General features: G+C 43.6%; 1 protein-coding gene across 2 annotated transcripts in view; it reads right to left on the bottom strand.

The window, feature by feature from the left end:
* Window positions 1–1,109: 1,109 nt before the first annotated feature.
* Window positions 1,110–24,922, bottom strand: part of SPATA6L (spermatogenesis associated 6 like) — a 62,035-nt gene continuing 38,222 nt past the window's right edge. The window contains exons 7-13 of one of the 2 annotated variants that reach the window (XM_088476632.1): window positions 19,584–19,661; window positions 19,203–19,454; window positions 12,212–12,293; window positions 11,894–11,937; window positions 10,606–10,742; window positions 9,704–9,794; window positions 1,110–1,296 (exon numbers count right to left, since the gene is read on the bottom strand). In XM_088476632.1, coding sequence (XP_088332758.1) covers window positions 1,291–1,296; window positions 9,704–9,794; window positions 10,606–10,742; window positions 11,894–11,937; window positions 12,212–12,293; window positions 19,203–19,454; window positions 19,584–19,661 — 690 coding nt within the window. In that variant the 3' untranslated portion in view covers window positions 1,110–1,290. Of the gene's footprint in view, window positions 1,297–9,703; window positions 9,795–10,605; window positions 10,743–11,893; window positions 11,938–12,211; window positions 12,294–19,193; window positions 19,455–19,583; window positions 19,662–24,922 lie in introns of both variants that reach the window. The other variant, XM_088476631.1, reaches the window with a different exon arrangement.

The following is a 24,922-nucleotide window of genomic DNA, read 5'->3' as shown; positions in this document are numbered from 1 at the left end:
ATCCTCCTCAAGCACTGGCATTTACAATTAAAGATAGGAAGAGATGTCCATACACTGCCTACAGCAGGAATTTTGAAAACCAGCTATAGTTAATACTTTCTAAAATGTGTGGTTTCTACTCACATTACTGTTTTCATTGAACGACAGAAAATTTGTTATATGCATTAAAATATATATATATATAAAAAAAACAATTAGTATATTATTGCAATATATCTGCACCTGATTTTTAGTTAATTGCACAATGAAATAATGATCACATAATAATTTTAGGGGCACTGAAGTAGGCAGAGGAGTTTTGACCATACAGACCAAACACTTTAATCCAGGGAACAGACCTCTTGAGTTATTTTCAAATGTGGTAAATAGGCAAAGAGTGAGCACTGAAACAACATAACTAAATACCATTACATTCTCACTATACACCTTTCACACAAATATTGTATGCATTCACCTACAAATCTTATTATAAAGTACATAAATAATATACAACAAGGAGTTATGTTATTTATAGAGGAAAAAATAACTAATAATAACCAATATTATCAAAAGGGTATTACAATTAATGCTGGGCATACACTACCAGATAAAATGTCTGTCAGACCGACAGACATTTTATCTGGCCGGCTGCCAGCCGCAGAAGTCGCCGGCATACACTGTGAGATTTCTCTCACAGTGTATTCGGCAGACATCTGCGCTCCGCCCCCGGGGGAGGAGACATTTCCCTGTTCCTTCTGTAGGAAGGAACACAGGAAATGTCTGTCTGTCGGCTGCGCTGGGCATACACTGCCCGATGCGGCCGACAGTTTAACGGGAAATATCGCATCGGACGGGCATGCTGGACAATCCAGCATGCCCGACCGAGCAATATTTAACCCTCGGTCGCCCCCCACACGCTACAATTATCGCGGCGATCAGTCGATATCGGGCGGATCGTCCCGATAATTGTAGCGTGTATGGCCGGCATAACATGTATTAAATTAAGTGTTTTAAGATATTGCTATGTTTTTTGTTTCTCTTATCAGTTGTTCACAAATAAAATTTTGAACATATGCAATAGCCATAACAAATAATAAAATATTATAACAGTTCTATCACTTTTGGTACTATATTTTATTATTATGGATCTGTTTTGTGACATATAAAACATGAAAAAACTGAAAAAAATAAACATGTGACACAGTAATAAATAAATGTTTCACTTGCAAACGTTATATATTGCATAGTTTCTGCACATCCGCTGTGGTGTACCGTCCAAGGTTGCTGGGTCATGAGGACACACCATCAGTGTTAGTTCTTGTCAAGCAGAATAAAAAAAGAAACATTATTAACATGCATATATTTGTAAGGCTGAGATGCACTAATTTAGTTACTAGTGGCTATTACAAATATTTTAGGATATTTGTATTGGCATTGAGAGGTAAAAAAGAAATATAGCAGATGTGGCTGACAAATGGCGTAGTAAATACTAAAACGCATCCATTTGCAACCAATATTTATGGCATTGTAGAAATGTATTGATATTCATGTATTACTGGCTCTTTATGAATCAATAGGTTGCATTCTCATCTCGAATATTCAGTGGTTTCTAATAAATTGTAAGTTAGCATTTTCATGAATTTTAGTTCAGCTGTCAACATGTCTGTAAGCTCTTGCGAGCAGGGCCCTCTCTCATTTGGGCAGATGATACTGTTAGGGGGGGGGGGGGTTCTCGCTTTCCTTTTTTCCTTTGTTTGTCTGTCTGTTTGTACTGCAGTTGCTTGTTTTAATCTCATGTCTGAAGCAAATATTCTACTTTTCATTCTTTACTAACAGATTATAATTAATATCTTCACTCGCAAAGTTTTAGCCAGGAATCTTTAAATCATTAGGATAATTTCATTTCAATAAGATTTGCATACCAAACGTACCAACTAAAGTAAAAGTGTATTTAAATTAGGGGTGAGCGGGTTCGGATTTCTGAAATCCGAACCCCCCCGAGCCCCCCCGATCCGAGTCCGATCCGAGTCAGGCTCGACTTTTCCCGCCTGACTCGGATCTGAAATCGAGGCAAAACGTCATCATCCCGCCTTCCGAGTCTCGCGGGTTTTGGATCCTATATAAGGTACCCGCGTCGGCGCCATTTTCTCACTCGGCTGTGGACAGTGAAGAGGGAGGGTGGGAGTTAGGGCTGTGTAGTGTAGTGTAGTGTAGTGCTGCTGTTGTCCACTACTTCAAAGTCCATAGGGGCTGGCTGTGTTGTGCTGCTGTTGTTAATAGGGGCTGTGTCCACTACTTCAAAGTCCATAGGGGCTGGCTGGACTGTGTTGTGCAGTCAGTTCTCCATAGGGGCTGTGTCCACTCCAAAGTCCTGTGCAGTGTCCCAGTCCTAAAGGAGTGCTGTAGTGTTGTCCAGGGGGTGCTCTGTCCATCAGGGGTGCTCCCCCCAAGTGCTAAAAAAATAATATATTTTCTGTGTTTGTGAATTGTGTGCGCAGTAGCCGCACGTGCATCAACAAAGTAGTGCCAAGCGTGCGCCTGTGTCATAAGTAAAGGGCCGGCTGGCTTGACCGTTAAAGGGTGCTGTAACCCCCGAAAGTACACTCCAGTCCAAACCAAAAAAAAATTATTTTCTGTGTTTGTGAATTGTGTGCGCAGTAGCCGCACGTGCATCAACAAAGTAGTGCCAAGCGTGCGCCTGTGTCATAAGTAAAGGGCCGGCTGGCTTGACCGTTAAGGGTGCTGTAACCCCCGAAAGTACACTCCAGTCCAAACCAAAAAAAAAATTATTTTCTGTGTTTGTGAATTGTGTGCGCAGTAGCCGCACGTGCATCAACAAAGTAGTGCCAAGCGTGCACCTGTGTCATAAGTAAAGGGCCGGCTGGCTTGACCGTTAAGGGTGCTGTAACCCCCGAAAGTACACTCCAGTCCAAACCAAAAAAAAAATTATTTTCTGTGTTTGTGAATTGTGTGCGCAGTAGCCGCACGTGCATCAACAAAGTAGTGCCAAGCGTGCGCCTGTGTCATAAGTAAAGGGCCGGCTGGCTTGACCGTTAAAGGGTGCTGTAACCCCCGAAAGTACACTCCAGTCCAAACCAAAAAAAAATTATTTTCTGTGTTTGTGAATTGTGTGCGCAGTAGCCGCACGTGCATCAACAAAGTAGTGCCAAGCGTGCGCCTGTGTCATAAGTAAAGGGCCGGCTGGCTTGACCGTTAAAGGGTGCTGTAACCCCCGAAAGTACACTCCAGTCCAAACCAAAAAAAAATTATTTTCTGTGTTTGTGAATTGTGTGCGCAGTAGCTGCACGTGCATCAACAAAGTAGTGCCAAGCGTGCGCCTGTGTCATAAGTAAAGGGCCGGCTGGCTTGACCGTTAAAGGGTGCTGTAACCCCCAAAGTACACTCCAGTCCAAACCAAAAAAAAAATTATTTTCTGTGTTTGTGAATTGTGTGCGCAGTAGCCGCACGTGCATCAACAAAGTAGTGCCAAGCGTGCGCCTGTGTCATAAGTAAAGGGCCGGCTGGCTTGACCGTTAAAGGGTGCTGTAACCCCCGAAAGTACACTCCAGTCCAAACCAAAAAAAAATAATTTTCTGTGTTTGTGAATTGTGTGCGCAGTAGCCGCAAGTGCATCAACAAAGTAGTGCCAAGCGTGCGCCTGTGTCATAAGTAAAGGGCCGGCTGGCTTGACCGTTAAAGGGTGCTGTAACCCCCGAAAGTACACTCCAGTCCAAACCAAAAAAAAATTATTTTCTGTGTTTGTGAATTGTGTGCGCAGTAGCCGCACGTGCATCAACAAAGTAGTGCCAAGCGTGCGCCTGTGTCATAAGTAAAGGGCCGGCTGGCTTGACCGTTAAAGGGTGCTGTAACCCCCGAAAGTACACTCCAGTCCAAACCAAAAAAAAATTATTTTCTGTGTTTGTGAATTGTGTGCGCAGTAGCCGCACGTGCATCAACAAAATAGTGCCAAGCGTGCGCCTGTGTCATAAGTAAAGGGCCGGCTGGCTTGACCGTTAAAGGGTGCTGTAACCCCCAAAGTACACTCCAGTCCAAACAAAAAAAAAAATTATTTTCTGTGTTTATGAATTGTGTGCGCAGTAGCCGCACGTGCATCAACAAAGTAGTGCCAAGCGTGCGCCTGTGTCATAAGTAAAGGGCCGGCTGGCTTGACCGTTAAAGGGTGCTGTAACCCCCGAAAGTACACTCCAGTCCAAACCAAAAAAAAATTATTTTCTGTGTTTGTGAATTGTGTGCGCAGTAGCCGCACGTGCATCAACAAAGTAGTGCCAAGCGTGCGCCTGTGTCATAAGTAAAGGGCCGGCTGGCTTGACCGTTAAAGGGTGCTGTAACCCCCGAAAGTACACTCCAGTCCAAACCAAAAAAAAATTATTTTCTGTGTTTGTGAATTGTGTGCGCAGTAGCCGCACGTGCATCAACAAAGTAGTGCCAAGCGTGCGCCTGTGTCATAAGTAAAGGGCCGGCTGGCTTGACCGTTAAGGGTGCTGTAACCCCCGAAAGTACACTCCAGTCCAAACCAAAAAAAAATTATTTTCTGTGTTTGTGAATTGTGTGCGCAGTAGCCGCACGTGCATCAACAAAGTAGTGCCAAGAGTGCGCCTGTGTCATAAGTAAAGGGCCGGCTGGCTTGACCATTAAAGGGTGCTGTAACCCCCGAAAGTACACTCCAGTCCAAGCCAAAAAAAAATTATTTTCTGTGTTTGTGAATTGTGTGCGCAGTAGCCGCACGTGCATCAACAAAGTAGTGCCAAGCGTGCGCCTGTGTCATAAGTAAAGGGCCGGCTGGCTTGACCGTTAAAGGGTGCTGTAACCCCCGAAAGTACACTCCAGTCCAAACCAAAAAAAAATTATTTTCTGTGTTTGTGAATTGTGTGCGCAGTAGCCGCACGTGCATCAACAAAGTAGTGCCAAGCGTGCGCCTGTGTCATAAGTAAAGGGCCGGCTGGCTTGACCGTTAAAGGGTGCTGTAACCCCCAAAGTACACTCCAGTCCAAACCAAAAAAAAAATTATTTTCTGTGTTTGTGAATTGTGTGCGCAGTAGCCGCACGTGCATCAACAAAGTAGTGCCAAGCGTGCGCCTGTGTCATAAGTAAAGGGCCGGCTGGCTTGACCGTTAAAGGGTGCTGTAACCCCCGAAAGTACACTCCAGTCCAAACCAAAAAAAAATTATTTTCTGTGTTTGTGAATTGTGTGCGCAGTAGCCGCACGTGCATCAACAAAGTAGTGCCAAGCGTGCGCCTGTGTCATAAGTAAAGGGCCGGCTGGCTTGACCGTTAAAGGGTGCTGTAACCCCCGAAAGTACACTCCAGTCCAAACCAAAAAAAAATTATTTTCTGTGTTTGTGAATTGTGTGCGCAGTAGCCGCACGTGCATCAACAAAGTAGTGCCAAGCGTGCGCCTGTGTCATAAGTAAAGGGCCGGCTGGCTTGACCGTTAAAGGGTGCTGTAACCCCCGAAAGTACACTCCAGTCCAAACCAAAAAAAAAATTATTTTCTGTGTTTAGCCGCACGTATATATCAAATCGATATAACATAAATGGAGGACCAAACTTTCTCCGATAAAAATAAAATAGAGAAAGATCAAGAACCACTTCCTCCTAGTGCTGAAGCTGCTGCCACTAGTCATGACATAGACGATAACATGCCATCAACGTCGTCTGCCAAGGCCGATGCCCAATGTCATAGTAGAGGGCACATACAATCCCAAATGGCAAAGTTCAGGAAAATGACCTTGAAAAAGACATTTAAATCAGCTGAAGAGAAACGTAAACTTGCCAATATGCCATTTACGACACGGAGTGGCAAGGAACGGCTAAGGTCGATCCCTAGTATGTTCATGACTAGTGGTTCAGCTTCACATGACGATGGAAGCCCTCCTCCCACTAAAAAAATCAAAAGAGTTAAGCTGGCAAAAGCACAGCGAAGAACTGTGCTTTCTAAGAAGATATCACAAATCCCCAAGGAGAGTCCAAGTGTGGTGGTGGTTGCGATGCCTGACCTTCCCAGCACTGGACGGGAAGAGGTGGCTCTTTCCACCATTTGCACGCCCCCTGCAAGTGCTGAAAGGAGCACCCACAGTCCACTTGCTGATATGCAAATTGAAGATGTCACTGTTGAAGTACAACAGGATGAGGATACTGGTGTAGCTGGCGCTGAGGAGGAAGTTGGCGAGGAGGATTCTGATGGTGATGTGGTTTGTTTAAATCAGGCTCCGGGGGAGACAGTTGTTGTCCGTGGGATGAAAAAGCCCATCACGGTCATGCCTGGGCAGAAGACCAAACATTCCACCTCTTTGGTCTGGCAATATTTCTATCCAAATCCGGACAACAACTGTCTTGCCATATGTACCATATGTAAAGGTGAAATAAGTAGGGGTAGGGACGTCAACCACCTAGGAACATCCTCCCTTATACGGCACCTGCAGCGCGTTCATAAAAAGTTACTGTCAAGTTCAGAAACTTTGGCTAAGACCGTAAGCAGTCCAGGGACACCTAAATCCCGTTGTCCTGTTGTATCCAAGCGCCTGCAAACCACACCGTCAACTCCCTCCTCGTCAATTTCCTCCTTAGTCAGGATCGGAAGTAGTCCTGCAGGCCATGTCACTGGCATGACTGACTCTCCTATCCGGGATTCCTCTGGAGGATCCTGCATTGCTACGCCTACTGCTGCCGCTGCTGCTGTTGCTGCTGCTGGGAGTCGTTCATCATCCCAGAGAGGAAGTAGGAACACCACTACTTTTACTAAACAATTGACCCTCCAACAGTCCTTAGCGAGGAGGATGAAGTACGACAGCAGTCATCCTGAAGCAAAACGTATAACTGAGGCCTTGACCGCTATGTTGGTGTTAGACGTGCGTCCGGTATCCGCCATTAGTGCAGTGGGATTTAGACAATTGATGGAGGTAGTGTGTCCCCGGTTCCAAATCCCGTCTAGATTCCACTTCACTAGGCAGGCGATACCGAGACTGTACAGAAACGTCAGAAAAAGTGTCCTCAGTGTCCTGAAAAATGCCGTTGTACACAATGTCCACTTAACCACGGACATGTGGACAAGTGGAACAGGGCAGACTAAGGACTATATGACTGTGACAGCCCACTGGGTAGATGTATCACCTTACGCAGCAACAGCAGCAGCGTCACCAGTAGCAGCATCTCAGAAATGCCAGCTCGTTACAAGGCAGGCTACGCTGTGTATCACCTGTTTCAGTAAGAGGCACACCGCCGACAACCTCTTAGAGAAACTGAGGGAAATCATCGCCCAGTGGCTTACCCCACTTAGACTCTCCTGGGGATTTGTGATATCTGACAACGCCACCAATATTGTGCGGGCATTACATCTGGGCAAATTCCAGCACGTCCCATGTTTTGCTCACACAATAAACTTGGTGGTGCAGAATTTTCTGAAAAGCGACAGGGGCGTGCAGGAGACGCTTTGGGTGGCCCGAAAAATTTCTGGCCACTTTCGCCATTCAGCGACTGCGTGCCGAAGACTGGAGCGCCAGCAAACACTCTTGAACCTGCCCCGCCATCACCTGAAGCAAGAGGTTGTGACGCGGTGGAACTCAACCCTCTATATGCTTCAGAGGATGGAGGAGCAGCAAAAGGCCATACAAGCCTATACATCCACCTATGACATAGGCAAAGGAGGGGGTATGCACCTGACTCAAGCGCAGTGGAGAATGATTTCCGTGTTGTGCAAGGTTCTCCAGCCCTTCGAACTTGCCACACGTGAAGTCAGTTCAGACACAGCCAGCTTGAGTCAGGTCATTCCCCTCATCAGGCTTTTGCAGAAGCAGCTGGAGAAAGTGAAGGAGGAGCTAAGACGGAGCGATTCCGCTCGGCATGTGGGACTTGTGGATGAAGCCCTTCATTCGCTTTGCCAGGATTCCAGGGTGGTCAATCTGTTGAAATCAGACCACTACATTTTGGCCACCGTGCTTGATCCTAGGTTTAAAGCCTATGTGGTGTCTCTCTTTCCGGCCGACACAAGCCTGCAGAGGTGCAAAGACCTGCTGGTGAACACACTGTCAGCTGAAGCGGAACGTGACACGTCAACGGCTCCTTCTTCATTTTCTCCCGCAACTGGGGCTGCCAGGAAAAAACTTAGGTATCCTAAGCAACCCGCTGGCGGTGATGCAGGGCAGGCAGGACCAAGTTTGGACATCTGGTCCGGACTGAAGGACCTGGCAACAATTTCTGACATGTCTACTGTCACTGCATATGATACTGTCACCATTGACAGAATGGTGGAGGATTACATCGGTGACAGCATCCAAGTAGGCATGTCAGACAGTCCATACCTGTACTGGCAGGAAAAAGAGGCAATTTGGAGGCCCCTGTACAAGCTGGCTCTATTTTACCTGAGTTGCCCCCCCTCCAGTGTGTACTCCGAAAGAGTGTTTAGTGCAGCCGGGAACCTTGTCAGCGAAAGGCGTAGGAAGTTGCTTCCGCAGAATGTGGAGAAGATGATGTTCATCAAAATGAATTATCAGCTCTTCCAGGGAGACCAGCCTCCAGAAGGTACAGAGGGACCTGTGGTGGTGGATTCAAGTGGGGACGAGTTAATACTTTGTGAGGATGAGGATGTACACACTGAAGAGGGTGAGGAATCGGTGGATGAGGATGACATCTTGCCTCCGTAGAGCCAGTTTGTGCAGGGACACATTAATTGCCAGCTTGTTTTGTGGGGGCCCAAACGAACCAATCATTTCAGCCACAGTTGTGTGGCAGACCCTGGCGCTGAAATGATTGATTTGTTAAAGTGTGCATGTCCTGTTTATACAACATAAGGGTGGGTGGGAGGGCCCAAGGACAATTCCATCTTGCACTTCTTTTTTTTCTTTGCATTATGTACAGTTTGGGGCCTAGTTTTTCTAACTGCCATCCTGTCTGCCACTGCAGTGTCACTCCTAGATGGGTCACGTGTTTGTGCCGCCCACTCGTGTCGCTTAGCATAGTCATCCAGCTACCTCGGTGCAACCTTTTGGACATGAAAACACTATTGTGAGGTGTGAGGTGTTCAGAATAGACTGGAAATGAGTGGAAATTAAGGTTATTGAGGTTAATAATAGCATAGGAGCAGAGAAACCAACAAATTCTGTGATTTTAGCTGTTTTTATGCTTTTTAAAAAAAAAATACAGATCCAAAACACAAAACCCAGAACCCAAAACACGGAAGGGTGGTTTTGGCAAAACCAATCCAGATCAAAAACACGAAGAAAGATCCAGATCCAAAACCAAAACACGAAAAGTGGCCGGTGCACACCCCTAATTTAAATAATTCTTTAACAGATATGCTTACTAAAAAAAATGTGCATTTAGTAAAAATAATATAGATAAATATGCCCCATAGAGATATACAAAAAGGAGATTTTAAATACTTTTTTTCTTTGTCTATTTAGGTACTAGGGGTAGGGTTAGGGATAGACTGCGGGGGGTGGGATGGAGGGTTAGGTTTAGGCTGCGGGGTGGGGGGCGGGTTAGGTTTAGGGTACCTACCGGAAGGTGTCGGTATCCTAACCCTGTCGGGATGCTGGCGTCGGGATTCTGACCACCGGGATCCTGATTGCCAGCATCCCATACTCAAACGGTTGAATGTGTTTAGAATAAAATATAGGTGGCTATTATATATGTCCTATATTTTCAAAATGACTGTAGAATTATACCTTAATAATATCAGAACAACAAAGGACTGTAGCATACTCACTAAGGACAGTCTTTGCTTGGCACTGTGAGTAGATAATAGACTACGCACTCGGTTGTGTATCGACTCCCATGTGTTATTCTCAGAATGGAAACTAAAATATAAAGCATACTCAATAAGTGAAGAAATAGTGAACACATATGATACGGGTTACACAAATTATATGTTATTTTAACCATTTAATGGAGACAGTTTCCATTATATTATTCTAGCATTATTGTATGTTCTAATGTACAGTATACTATAGATTGTGTCCTAGAGTGGAATGTGTCTTGTACAAATCCCATAATAGCTAGTCACCTCGTAATCCACCATTGTGGTGTCATACAAGCACTCTACACACAGAAGTAAAATAGCTAAGGAAAGAAGCCCTTCAATATTCCATTGTCCTTTTCCTATTGGAATAGTATTTAAAACGAACAGTAAGTTAAGCTTTTCGCTAACAAATACACACACTGTATTCATTTTGCAGCTGACTGGTACAGCATAGGTTAATGCACGGGGCTTTTCAGTTGCTGTGATCACTGTCCATATTTATGATGTCTGACACACTCTGTATGAGGCAGGCTACAGCTTGTTAAGTGGTAATAATGCCCTCTTTATGGGCTGACTACACTCACTCTAAAATCAAGCATTTGGAAACCACCCTCTAGAAATCCTTAGTTTGCTGCTGTATTGGGCTCCCATGTGCTCCAGTTTTCCTAGAAAAGTCCCTTTCTCTCATTACAAATCTCGGACTCAAAATACTTAATTTGCCATTCTGATGTGATTAAAATTAACAGAGTAGATGGGAACAGATCTTCATATTTAATTCTACTGAACTTATAATTAAAAGCATGACAGTAAATGTAAACCAACTTCAATATCAATGTTCAAAGTTGTCATGCAGTGCTTTGTGGTCAAACCTTTCATGTAGATTTCCCCTGTGAACTGTATTTGTTGTGAAATCCTGTAAGGAGTACGTGCTCAACACAGATGGTTCTCTATGGGCAGAAGGTGTGACTTTTCTAGATGGTTTCAGGTAACTTAGATCCAGACAGTCCTGTGCAATTGAAGTATTGAAATTCTGTTTAATAAGCTTGCACAACCATATCAAATATGTTATATACTTAATTTTAATCATATGATGTATTAGTACATGCATTGAAATAAAGGAGTAAAAACTGGTACACGTGGGCACAAGGCTTTCAGACTGGTTGTTAAATGCTTAAAATTATTACGCAAGTTTTGACAAAGATAGTCCAAAAATAATTTATTCAAATGGACCCATTTCTAACAAGCATAGGTTATAGAGCAGGGGTAGCCAACCCTAGTCCTCGAGAGCTACCAACAGTGCATGTTTTCCAGGTCTCCTCACAGAATCACAAGTGAAATAATTAGCTCCACCTGTGAATCTTTTCAAATGTGTTAGTGAGTAATGAATACACCTTTGCACCAACTAGGTGGTCTAGAAAATGTGAACTGTTAGTAGCTCTCCAGGACCGAGGTTGGCTACCCGTTATAGAGTATAGTACATAGCCCTGCTACTCCCACTCCCACCAGGGACGTATCTATAATGGGTGCAGGGTGTGCGGGGAACCCGGGCCCCTAGGTCCAGGGGGGCCCCGCACCGCACACCCTGCACCCATAATATTACTTACCTCTCCGGAGTCCCACGTCGGCGCCGGGGTCCAGCGCTGTAAAACGACTGGAAAATGGCCGTGGCGGCCATTATCCCGTCATTTGCGCATGCGCAGTACAGGCAAAATGGCTGTCGCGGCCGTTTTCCCGGTGACCTGTGCATACACTATAGACTCTGGGCACACTCTAGTGCGCTGCCGTCCGCCGGGCGGAGAGGAGGGGGTCCGTGTCGGAGACTGTACACGGGCCCCCTCCTCTCTAGAACCGCCCCTGACTCCCACTCTCCATATTTGCCATAAAAACCGGCCTCAATGACAGTGGTTTACTGAAAAGCATGAAAACCTCTCCTTTTGGCTTGCCTGGTGTTTGAAGTCAGCACCGTAAGTACCTGCAGTGATGGGAATGTGCTGGTCACCAGATAACTCGTTTATAGATCCACTAACCCTGGTTTTCAATGCAAGGCAGCACATACCATACAAAGCAAACACTAATGAATTTTAACATCAATTAAGAGGGAAAAATAGCCATACATTTTAAGGCTGCTCCATTGTTTTCTTACTTTATAAAACTTACCTCGTCTGTAGATGTTCTATACTGCAGATTATCAAAGGTCAAAGCTGAGAAAAACATAAATAACTGATATAAATAGTAAAAAATTAGCTTTCAAAACAAAATTGATATTTGTCTTAATGTTTACAGACACAATAAAAGAATATGGCAAAAAAAAAAACATTTTAGGTTAATTCTACTTCTCCAATTGCCTTACCAAATGTAATGCGCTGTACATAATGATCCAGATATTGTACATAAAACTAAAATAGTACTATAATAAAATGTAAAAAAAAAATTCACTAAAAAAATAATTTTTATGCCAACTAGTTACATATTTACCTCTTCTTAAATGATGCCCACTTGGATGATCATTGAACTTCAGAGATGACACTTTCTCACCCATGGCATTTGAATGGTCAACCTTAAACAAAAAGGGGTCACCGTTATCAAATTACGGTTTGTCATCTTATTAGTATTTTTGAAAGCTTTAGGGCGTCTAAAAGTCCAAAAAGTCCCATTTTCTATTTCTATCATGACAATAGAAAATATTTTTCGGGCCCACTGATTTAAAAAAAATAAAAGCGCCCCAATAATACTAGCCAGCAGCAGTAAACAGTCACTTACTATATCACCGGCCAGTTGGGGATCCTAATGCTCATGCATACTACACCTAGAACCCGATCTTCCAGGTGAACAATTGTTCAATATAAAATATAAATAAAAACTGAAATGTACAAAAATTTAGAAAAATATATATTACTGTCATTTTAACATGCAAAATGCTTTATATGAATACTAAAGCTTTTTGTCTATGTAAACCATATGCTGTCACTATCCAAAGATGGAGGTAACATAGGAGGACAGCTGGCGGCGCAGGTACTGCCTACGTCCTTCTTAAATATGCACCAAGTAACTTTCCCATTGTCTGATAAAATGTTACAAAGCACCGCACCATGGTCTGTAGGGGAGCAAAATGCAGTGTTCAGCTGTATGAGATTGTAAGCTTGCAAGCAGGGCCCACTCACCTCTCTTCCTGACTGTATTCAGTTTCATTTTATTACTGTTCTGTTTCCAATTGTAAAGCAGAACAAAATATACTGGTACTATATGAGAATAATTGTTAACAAATAATAAATCATTTGCTCCTACTGTATCTCTAAATAAGACTCTGTCTGCATTGGCATTTTATTCTGTACCTTTAAGTCTACTCTTTGTTTAGTCTACGTACAAGAGAGCAAAATCCTCAAGTTACAGATGCCAGTGAGCCATCTAATCTGAGTGATCTGGAAATTAGAGCGTTACGTATAAAATCTAATGAGACTCCAATGAACAATGCAACTTTGCTCAATGTTTCTTAGTTCTGTATTAAAAGGAGGAGCTTACTGTAGATGGAAAAGTGACATCATGTATGAAAATTATATTAAATAAAGAATTTATATAAAAAAATGGGCATAATTTCTATTTTACAAGCACCAGACTTTGAATGTGTTCATCATTGTAATCTTGCTCCAGTTCAGGACAAGTGATATCTCAGATAGTTTTTATATCTCATATAATTAAAACAAGCTTTTCATTTGTCCTTTCCGAGTGCACTAATATTGCAGAAACATAGTATTATCAGTTCTGGAAACCAGCAGGTTCTACATTAAACATTATGGTTTATATAATGCAGACACCTTTTGACAGCTGGTTAATAATGACATTTGTTTATGACACTGCAATGTATCTTGCACATGATAATATTCATTTGCTCTCAGTTTCTTCTTTATGCAACAAGATAAGAACGCTCAGTGAACAGATGAGAGTTCTTAATTCTGACAGATGTTTTGATAAGCATTTGGGTCCAATCCGTTGCATAGTCTGAATGAGGTGACATTCCGTTTTCAGTGAAAGGTGTGTATTGGATGTTTTAATGATGAGATGGTACTGTACTGTGGCATAATCTTAACTGGGCACTGTAATATGGTAGAATATGAACTGGAGGGCACTATAATGTTACATAATATGAGCTGGGGCACTGTAATGTGGCACAATATGAAGTGGAGGAACTATAGTGTGGCTTAAAGTGATCAGGGGGCACTGTAATGTGGCATAAGGTGAAATGGGAACACTGTATGTGATCTTGTGAATTTAGGGTACTGTGTGGCAGAATGTGTACTGGCATCCTTATAATGTGACATAATGTAAACTAGAGCACTACTATGGGGCATAATATTCATGAGAACACTACTATGGTTCATAAAATAATCTAGGGTACTACTATGGGGCATAACATTAACTAGGGTACTACTATGGTTCAGAAAATGACATATGGTGTTAAATGAAAAAAAAAAAATAACAACTGCTGCGGAGAGATGACTCTTTAGAAGCATTGGGACATAGGCCCCTTCGAAATGTTGCCATCAAGCACACAAACTTCTGGCTACACCACTGGATGGATGGATAGATATGGTGAAATGCAGGTAGGATAGATTTACAACATTAATAGGCTGAACATGTGACTTGCTATAGTACCGCAGTTATCAACTGTATCTGTTAATAGGTCTACTGACCTTTTAATGTAAGCTTATTTTAACCTAAATAATAGATAGATAGATAGATAGATAGATAGATAGATAGATAGATAGATAGATAGGATAGAGCAGTACTTTGCGATAGAAGGATTTCTGAGTATAGGAGCCGGGAATCCTTCTGTGCATGTGTTGAGTGACGCATGCACCGAGGGGGGTGCTGGGAGGGATCCATCTCGGTGGGAGTTGCGAATAGAAGCCCATAGGCTTCTATTGGGCAACACCATCTAAAGATGGCATTGCTGAACGCATCCAAGCTCCTGAATGTATCGCATTACGGAGCTTGGTGCATATGCGGTAAAATGGCCAAACCACCGAAAAATTTATTTTCGAAGGTTTGACCACAGAATATGCATTGATAGATCCTGCCCAGGATGTGAATCATAACATTAATAGGTTAATCATGTTACATGCTATAGAACGGTCAGTTATCAACTGTATATGTTAATATGTCTATTGACCTTGTAATGAAAGCTTATTTTAACCTAAATGAATGATAATTTATAACTTTGGTTTTATATATATATATATATATATATATATATATATATATATATCTAAAACCAAACGTCCTATCTGACTGACTCATGTCTTATCAACACCCAGCCCAAACCCCTGGGCCTAGAAACAGGAAAATCGGGGAGTATATTCCTTCCATGACGTAGGTGCCCACTAATAAGGTATTTTTTTAAATTTGACTCTTAAGGGGGTGAAAATGGCTAAAATGTTTCCTCCTGACTGTCTCATCGTGGCTGCAGCACAGTTCAGACTTCAAACACCAACTGTCACACCAAGTCACTGGCAGTTGATGTGGCTCCCCTATTTTAATAGTGAGGGAAGGGAATGTGTTACTACAGAGGTGAGAGAGAAACAGCAGTGATAGGTGAACATGTTACTATAAAGATGATGGAGGGGATGGTGGTAATACACAGATGTGGGAGGGGAATGTGTTACTATAGAGGTGAGGAAAGAGAATGTGATACCTCACAGGTATGGGAGGTGAATGGTACACCTAACAGCTGAGGGAGGGGAATGTCAAATGTGTTACTACAGGACGAGGAAGGGGAATGTGTTACTACAGTGGTTATCAGGGGTAATGTGTTACTACAGAGGTGAGTGGGGGAAATGTGTTACAACAAAGTGAGGGAGGTGAATGTGTTCCTCCAGAGGTGGGGCATGGGAATAAGTTACTACAGGTGTGAGTGAGGGATTGTATTTCTACACAGGTGAGGGAGGGGAATGTCAAATGTGTTACAACACGGTAATAGGGAGGCAAATGTGTTACTACAGAGGTGAGCGAGGATAATGTGTTACTACAAAAGTGAGTAAATGGAATGTGTTAGTACACAAGTGAGGTAGGGTAATGTCTTACTATAGCAGTGATGCATTTCTATAGAGATGAAGGTTTAATGTGTTACTGAAGTAGTGAGATGGAAATGGATAGCTGGGTACACACTAAATGATGTGTGTACCCACACGACGGACCTGGCAGGGTTGCTGGCATCGGCAAGTGCATACACATTTGCCGATGCCAGCAATGATGAATGACAGCGCGCAGGGCCAAACTGCATTGGACAGCATGGCATCGTGAACGATATCCCCAAAATGAGCTGCATGTACAGACAACTGGGGATACCACTTACGACCCGCGGGAGCGCGCATCGTGCACCGTACAGGAAGCGATTTCCTACCTCAGTATACTGACCATGTGACTTGTTACATCATAAAGCCATTGTGATGTCACTAAGCATTGGTAGAAAAGTTTTTGTAGAGAACTATCAGCAGGGGCGGATTGGCCATTACTTTTATCGGGAAGAATCCCGGTGGGCCGATTGGTGTGTGGGGCCGCTTGTCAATTTGGCCCCCCCCCCCCATCCGGCTGTCACTCTGCTTTAGCATGACAGGCAGCCCGGCTGCCTGTCACAGTTAGTCTAGAGTTCTGCTGCCCGCAGCCCGCCTCTTCTCGCGAGAAGGGGCTTTATTTACTGTTGAGAAGGGAGCTGTCACCTACTCTGCCAGCACCCAGAAAAGAGAGCAGCGGATCCACAGCCGGCAGGTGGAGTAAGTAACGGGGCCGCTTAGGCAGCCAGCCCGATTGTCTCCTCTCCACTCTGACCCCTCCCCAGGCTGTGAAGTTAAACTTTGAGGCGCGCGCACATTGGGCCACTTTGACACATTTTTCCAGGGCCACTTTCATTTCCCAATCCGCCCCTGACTATCAGTTATCAACTGTATCTGCTTATATGACATGTCACAATGTAAGGTATGCTAATTTTCACCTAAATGTTATATATTAAATTGATAGATAGATAGAAGTGTAATGCAGGTAGAATGTGATTTATAACCTCAATAAGCTGATCATGTGACTTGCTATAAAACGGTTAGTTATCAACTGTATCTGTTAACATGCCTACTGTGTAGAGTAAGCTTATTTTAACCTAAATGATAGATTATAAATGGTTGATAAATAGATAGCAATGGCAAAATGCATGCAGGAGGTGATTTTTCTCCTCAGTATAATGTCCATGTGAATTGTTACATCATAAACAGCCTTTGTGATGTCACACAACTTTATTATAAACATCACCACTGTCAGTTATCAACTGTATCTGCTATGACATTTCGCAATGTAAGGTATACTTATTTTCACTTAAATCTTGTATATTAGAATAATGTCTTGAAAGACAGATAGATAGATAGATAGATAGATAGATAGATAGATAGATAGATAGATAGATATGGTGTAATGGGTGTAATGCAGGTACCGTAGGATGTGATTTATAATCTTAATAGAATGAACATGTGACTTGCTAGAGAATGGTCAGTTATGATTCAGAGAAGGATGGAATTGCAGAGCCGCACACAAGCGGCTGTGCAATTTCATCCATCTAAAATGCAAATGCAGCAGGACGTATATATAGGAGACAGACACCTCCTTGCTGCATCTGCGCAGCCTGGGATCACCATTGCAACCATCGCGACAGATGGTTGTTCCTTTGGTTAGGAGGCGGAGCTGAAGCTTATGGTAACCTGGCCAGCTTTAGGCAGCTGTGAGGCCAGAAAATCTGCATCCACACATGCAGATCCAGGCCTCATCCCTCACAGAAAATGGGGACGTTTCCCGGAACGGTGGCCAGCTACACGCCCGCACTGCCCACAAATGATAGGCATGCTGAGGCTTGGGGTGGAAGGCAAGTAGATCACAGGGCCCATTTGCGCAGAACGGGTCCTGCGCATGTGCAGACCCTAACCATCGGAGATATACGCTAAACGTTCTGTTTAGCATACATCTCTGAATCAAGCTGATCATGTTACTTGCTATAGAACGGTCAGTTATCAACTGTATCTGTTAATATGTCTACTGACCTTGTAATGTAAGCTTATTTTAACCTAAATGATAGATTAGAAATACATGATAAATAGATAGATAGCAATGGCAAAATGAATACAGGAGGTGATTTACAACTATATACAAACTGCGCATGCGCAGGTCACCGGGAAAATGGTGCGGCAGCCATTTTCTCGGCGATTTCCTTTCTCCGCATGCGCAAAATGCTTGGAAAAAGGCTGCAGCGTCCATTTTCCAGACAATTTGTGTAGCGCTGATACCTCTCCGGAGTACCACCTCGGCGGTAAGTATTAAAAATATGGATGCAGGGTGTGCGGCGTGGGCCCTGCACAGATTATAAATATGGCCCTGAACTATATGATGGGTCTAACTCAGACGTATGCAAACCCGATGTTTTGCGTACAAGTCAGATGGTGGACTTGCATTTGGGGGCGGGGCAGCGATGCTGACCGTTTTACAAAATGGGGCCAGAGTCTGAATCTTCCAAAGCAGATTTCTTGGCCCCGGGTGTGCAGTTCCGGAAATCATTTTGATTAAAATGAGGCTTACTCAGATGGCATATGGCTGAGACCATCGCGACTGGTGATCCGATGGTGCGGCTTCGGATGCAGCACTCAGCTTTGCGATGCCGGCAGGTGGTGCCTCCTGCTGTATTACCGTATTTTGGCATTGCTACTGCGTCCAAAGAAATAACAGCAATGCTTATAGCGTACAACTATATAAAAACTGTGCGTGTGTGTGTATATATATATATATATATATATATATATATTTACAAAATTCTGTGTTTCTAATCGACAAGAACATTATAACAGAGAGCAGCTCTTAAAACATATATCACTATCTCTGCAAAAATCTTTTGGAACTAAATTAAATGTATAAAATTACGGAGATGTGTACTTTGGGCCGGTTTCAGACCCGTTCGCAAGCGCTGAGCGCTCGCAACCGGGTCGATGTTTGCCCACTGGGCATGCTCACGACGCAACCATCAACCTGGCCGCTCGCTATAGCTGTGGGTGGTCACCCAGAGCTATGCGAGCGGCCAAGAGGCCGCTCCAAAAAAAAAAAAAAAAGCCCGGCCCTGATTCAGAACGAGCACTCTTTCAGAGCGTCCGGCTCTGAATCAGGCCCTTTCTTCCTTAGTTGAAATATTGGGGCTGAATGTATGCATGCATGAAAAGGGAGTTTGCACTTCTTGATAAATAGATCCCATAGTGATTTATGTTTAAGTGCTGCTTCTATTTCAGAATAGCACAATTTACTTCACTTTACTAAATTTTTTCTGAATTTCTCAATAACAAACGTTTGGCTTAGGGGTGCCGTGATAACAATGCTGATACTCTAGGGCGCCGTCATTCTTAAAAATTTGGGAACCACTGCTTTTAACCTGCTAGAAACGTACATGTCTTACTATGAATGGAGATCTTGAATCAGCATCAGACTTAAACTCGTAATTGCCCAGGCTTAAATGAGCAAGTCGCTGCTCGTTATCATTGTTAAGCTCACACATGCGCTTTTGTGTATAAGGTGATGGAGATCGATACTTTGATGATGTAGTAGGACTGCTGTAGCTCTTTTCTGGACGGGAGTAACTTTTAGTTGGAGTTCTTGATTTTCTATTGGGAGAGTTCGGCAAAGATCTTCGGGACTGGGTTTTCATTGACTGGAACAGCAAAGCAGTGCAATGTGATATGTATACAAATATAGTTGTAACAAACTGGAAAAGGTACAACAACTAAATAAAATACTCAGAATAAAGTACTGCGTAATTACATGAGAAATATAAACTTACTGGAAGCTTATTCTGGAAATCATTTGGCTTTTCTTCGATGGTTGTTCTTGAAGAAAACTCAACCTTAGGGGCTATTCCCTTCAGGAAAATAAATAGAAAATGCACATTAAAACATAGCCTTTACAACATTAACTGTAAATATTCATGCACAGTAATGCAACTGTTAGTTGTTTTATTTTCCTGTTGATCGGATGTACAAATGGGGTGTACGGTCACAATGTCCACAACGTCACATGGACATTCAAAATGTCAACACAGTTGAAATGTCGATAATCATCACGTAGACAGGTACAAAAATTCAAGAACCAAAATGTTCAAAATTATATTAATATTTGCCTGTAATATCTTATTATGAATTAATATTATAAGGGCACAGTCATGCCCTTATATTAAGGCTGAATCGAAAAAAACTGAATTCTCCATAGAGAATTCCGAAGGGGGGGGCATGGTGTTTAAGGGGCTACACCTCAAAAGCTATTAGAGGTACAGAGCTGGAATTTGGCATGGGCAGGTAGAACTGTCGCACGGTGCTGCATGCCAAAATCATAAATAATGAGGATTTGGGAGTAATCTAAAGTTCCAACTGTCAGTTTTTTCTGACACTCTCAATCAGGACCACTTTTCTGCTGTTCTCTATGGGGGATTTTTGGGAAGGCATAAGTCAGGGTAGGGGGCGAATTAGACGGGGTTTGTTTTATTAGGTAGCTATTGTTCCAGGGCAGGTGCTTTTGGGGTTCAGGTAATTGAAAAAGTAACAGTTTTTAAACTATTACCTCACAAATGCTCCATTATAGAGGTGGGAAGCTTCAACTTGTTGCGCAGCCTCAGTTGGTGCCTGCAGCAGGTGTACTAACTGTGGCTTCACTTGCGTGCTGGCCAGTGCGGGCGGTAGGACTCGGGGGGAATGAAGCGGGCATTAGCTGTGGCCGGGACCCAGGGGAGGGGGTGTAGCCGGGGTTAGCTGCGGCCGGGACCCGGGGAAGGTAGCGGGCGTTAGCGGCAGCGGTGGTGCGGGCTGCAGGACCCAGGGGAGGTAGCAGCAGACAGATGCAGGCTCAGATCAGGAAGATCCGTGATGCCTGCATCTATGTATAAAAATTAAAACCTGTGTAAAAAAAACAAACAAAAAAACCGTGTGCCCCCTTCCCAAAAGAACAACCAGCCCCGGGCTCTGGAGACCCAGTACTGGTTGTGCTAAATACAGGGAGCAAACAAAGTAGGGGGTCCCCCGTATTAAGCACAACCAGCACCAAGCTTTCCAGAACCAGTCCTGGTTGCCAAAATACAGGGAACAAATGAGTCCCTTGTATTAAGCGCTACCAGCACTGGGCTCTGAGACGGTCCTGGTTCTGGTAATACAGGGGAAAAAAAATGCATAGGGTTTCCCTGTATTTACCAGAACCAGCCCCAGACCCTTTCTAGCAAGGAGGTAATGCCACAGCCAGGGGAACCCTATTACCGGGTCCCCCAGCCGAAGCATCACCCCTGACCGCCAATAAAGGGGTCCCCCTCTCCAGGGCACCCCAGGCTGATAGCCCGGGGTATCCCCAGCACCCCTGGCGGTGGGTGCCGGGTTGATTGTGAAAAGTGTGATGCATTTGATGATAGTAAAAAATATTATCTTTTACTGTGGAACTACAGGACCCAGCAAGCCTCCCCCGCATGCTAGTACTTGTAGAACCACAAGTACCAGCATGTGGGCATTACGGGCCTCTAAGAACAATACTACCCGAATGACAGCTTCGCAGCAGAATTTCACTATAGAAATTCCGGTGCGGAGCGCTCATTGGCTGAGAGAGGTGAGCCTTCCACCTCTCAGCCAATGAGCGTTTCACACCATTGATGTCAATGGTGAGAACCGCGAAAGTAACTTAAGGCTACTTTCGTGCCCATTTTAAAAATGGCACCTCAGCACCATTTTTGAAATTCAAACATCATCGCCCCGCCCCCTCGGCTGGTTTATATAAGCCAGTGTGAGGACACGGCAGTCCTACGGTGGGGTGGCAGCAGATAAGAGCTGCCGAAGTAAGAAGACGCCGGGGAAGTCCTGGATGGGTGGTGCCCTCCAGGTGAAGACACCGTGGAAGGCGGCAGCCATGAAAAAGAACTTAAAGGCTGCCGTCCCCCAGGTGAAGGTGCAGGAAAATAAAATTATTAAAACAATCGGTGTTCTTGTTTTATTTTAATATTTCTTTTACAGGGGTACTATAGGTACCAGCGGGCCCTTAATCCCCTGCTTGCTGGTACTACTGAGGTTCTCCAAGCACCAGCATGTGGGAGAGGCTTGCTGGGACCTGTAGTCCTATTGCAAAAGACAATATTAACTTTCATATACACCACACTACACTATCAACTCGGCACCCACAGGCCAGGGGTGCCGGGGATAGCCCCGGGCTATCAGTTCAGGCCTGGGGTGCCCTGGAGAGGGAGGACCCCTTTATGGGAGGTTCCCCAACTCCCCAGGGATCCTTATCCTGGGCTGACTAGCGGTCAGGGGTGAAGCTTTGGCTGGAGGACCCTGTGACTGGGTTCCCCTAGCTGTGGCATTACCCCCCCAATAGAAAAAGTTCGGTGTTGGTTCTGGTAAATACAGGGGATCCCTACGCATTTTTTTCCCCTGTATTTCCAGAACCAGGACCAGCTCAGAGCTCAGTGCTGGTTGTGCTTAATACAGGGGACCCCTATGTCTTTGGTCCCCTGTATTTTGGCAACTAGGACTGGTTGTGAAAAGTACTAGAATAATGGGAGCGCTGGTAACTGGCTACTGGTTTAAAAAATAGATTTATTCCATATAAAATAATCAATTGTACATTACATCAATCCAATCTTTCCAACGCAGGTGGAATGATTAGTAATGCTAAATTGCCACAAATTATAGCACGGATCCGGCTGATGAAACCGCCGTGTCATAGGGCGAAGAAACGCATCAGTTGACTTGTGGAATGCAGGTGGAACGCAAACCGGAAGCTACAAGCCCGATACCGGAAGTAGCAGAGCGCGAGGGAGCCAACATGTCTCAGCGTGTCCCAGCGACTCACACAGTTAGCGGTAAGGAGTGCCGTGAATCAGCAATAGAGGTCTCTCTGTTTGAGGATACAAGTACCTCTTGAACGCTTGACATACAGTGTTGTTACCATTGACACACTGTGTCCAATATTGACTTCTACAGCTGGCCAGCATTGTCCAAACTTCCTCCCCCCTGCATTGGGGTAGAGGGCAGCTCTATTCCGTTACATTTCCATAATATCGGACGGATGGTAATGTATGAAATATACAGCAGCAGAAATATCCTGCAATTTACATAATATAAGCTGCTCTTTATCATCTGCTAAACTGTGACTGTACGTGACTATTAATTTACATACTAATTGTCAGTGAATGGATATCTATACTAACAACTACTAATATATATCTGCTGACCATTTCTGACTCCATACTACGCTACCATAATCGGACTGAATTGATGTTTAACGATCTATGAAAAAAGTGTTTGATATCTTCAGATTGATTCTAATATATATTACTGTTTTATATGTCATATGCTATATATTGTTTTAAATAGGCAAAGCTGGATCCGTGCTATAATTTGTGGCAATTTAGCATTACTAATCATTCCACCTGCATTGGAAAGATTGGATTGATGCAATATACAATTGATTCTTTTATATGGAATAAATCTATTTTTTAAACCAGTAGCCAGTTACCAGCGCTCCCATTATTTTTATATCTAGTACTGTATCATTATTGGTAAATTTCCAGATTTACCTGTGTGGGGGCAGCTTTAACGGCAGGTTTTATTTATCAGAACCACACAATTGGTGATTAGATATTGATTAGCGCCCACTTTATTATTTGATTTTACTATTTTGTGTGTACTGGTTCTGAAAAGCCTGGTGCTGGTTGTGCCTCATACGGGGGGACCCCTATGTCGTTTGTCCCCTGTATTTAGCACGCCCAGTACTGGGTCTCCTGGTATTCCAATTAGCACACAATTGTGTGAATTAGCAGCTCCACCATTTTGTGAGTGACAGCAATCTCACTCTGTGAGAGTGCTGAATCTGCAGTTAACCACAGGGTGTGATGGCATACCATATCTGTATTGCGAAAGGAACACGTCCATTAAGGCGTCAGCCTTAATGATCGGAATTTCATTGCTTTTTTAAGTTTGAGTGGCAGAAATTCAGTAGGTTTTGTGAAATTTCAGATCAAGGCCCGTATTCAAGTAGTTCCGCCCCAGCGATACTTTTTTTCCGCCTGCCACACTTTTCGCCTACATCGCGTGTTTTGAGTGCGGAAACTTATCATGCGTGCCCCCGCTATTTGCCGTATTTAATTCCAAAGGACCCGAAAATGCGTCCCAACGAAACTCAAACAGACGAAAAATGCTATCAAAAATGGGGAGATCAGTCTAACACCCCCCAAAAGATGCACTAACATTGGGGATCAATGTAGAGGTCCCTGAATAGCCCTAATAAAGCTATTTGGGGTACTAAAGTTGTGTCAATAGTCTCTAATTAGCATCTTTGCACAAGTGGTGAAGAATGGCATTAAGTAGTATTTTTTGGTGAAAAAAAAGTAGTCCTGTCAAATTTGGGGTACTTGAAAATGGGTACAAGCATAAAGTCTCAAAAGTGAAGTTAAAAAAGTTGTGAAAACCCCCCAGCAGCAAACACCTGCAATAAAAAAAAAACACCTGACCCATCCTTGCAGACCCCCCAAAAGTCTATTTCGCTAGTTTTTAGTCTTGTACCCCAACTTTGCACTTTTTCGCCCCCTAAATGAAAGTCAGATTTTGGGGTGTTCTTAAGTTTTTTTTTAGGGACTTTTTGGCACAGTTATCCTTTGGGGGACCTTTGCACCCCAAAATAACGATTTGCACTTTTTTTCACCACCTATTCAGAGGCAAAACTTTTTTGCCTATTACATTACATTGACTTTTCACGTACACGAAAAGTATTTGGAATTGAATACAGAGATAAGTTTGCGCCAGACAAAATGACGTCATCCGCGATACTTTTTCACGGATTCCGACTTTTCGTTGCTAATGTAATACGGGCCCATGTCTAAGAAGCCTTAATGGGACATGTGAAACCGTAAGGTTTTTGGTATATAGAATTTATATATATCCTTGACCAACAAGGATTTTGGCATATATAGAGCAATAAAGTGGGCACAGGCACCAGATTTTGTAATTTTGAATAAGAAGCTGCAGTTGTGCAAGGGTTAACTAGCCTCTTTTACACTTGGAACCCACAGAGGGTGGTCAGATACAAATGACCCACTTGCCATTTGCCTTGACCAACAAGGATTTGGGTATAAATAGGGCAGCAATGGACCTT

Source organism: Taudactylus pleione, unplaced genomic scaffold, assembly GCF_031769625.1.
Source record: "Taudactylus pleione unplaced genomic scaffold, aTauple2 ptg000190l, whole genome shotgun sequence".
Classification (NCBI taxonomy): domain Eukaryota; kingdom Metazoa; phylum Chordata; class Amphibia; order Anura; family Myobatrachidae; genus Taudactylus; species Taudactylus pleione.
Note: the sequence above shows the minus strand (reverse complement) of the source record. Positions and strands in the feature narration are given on the sequence as shown.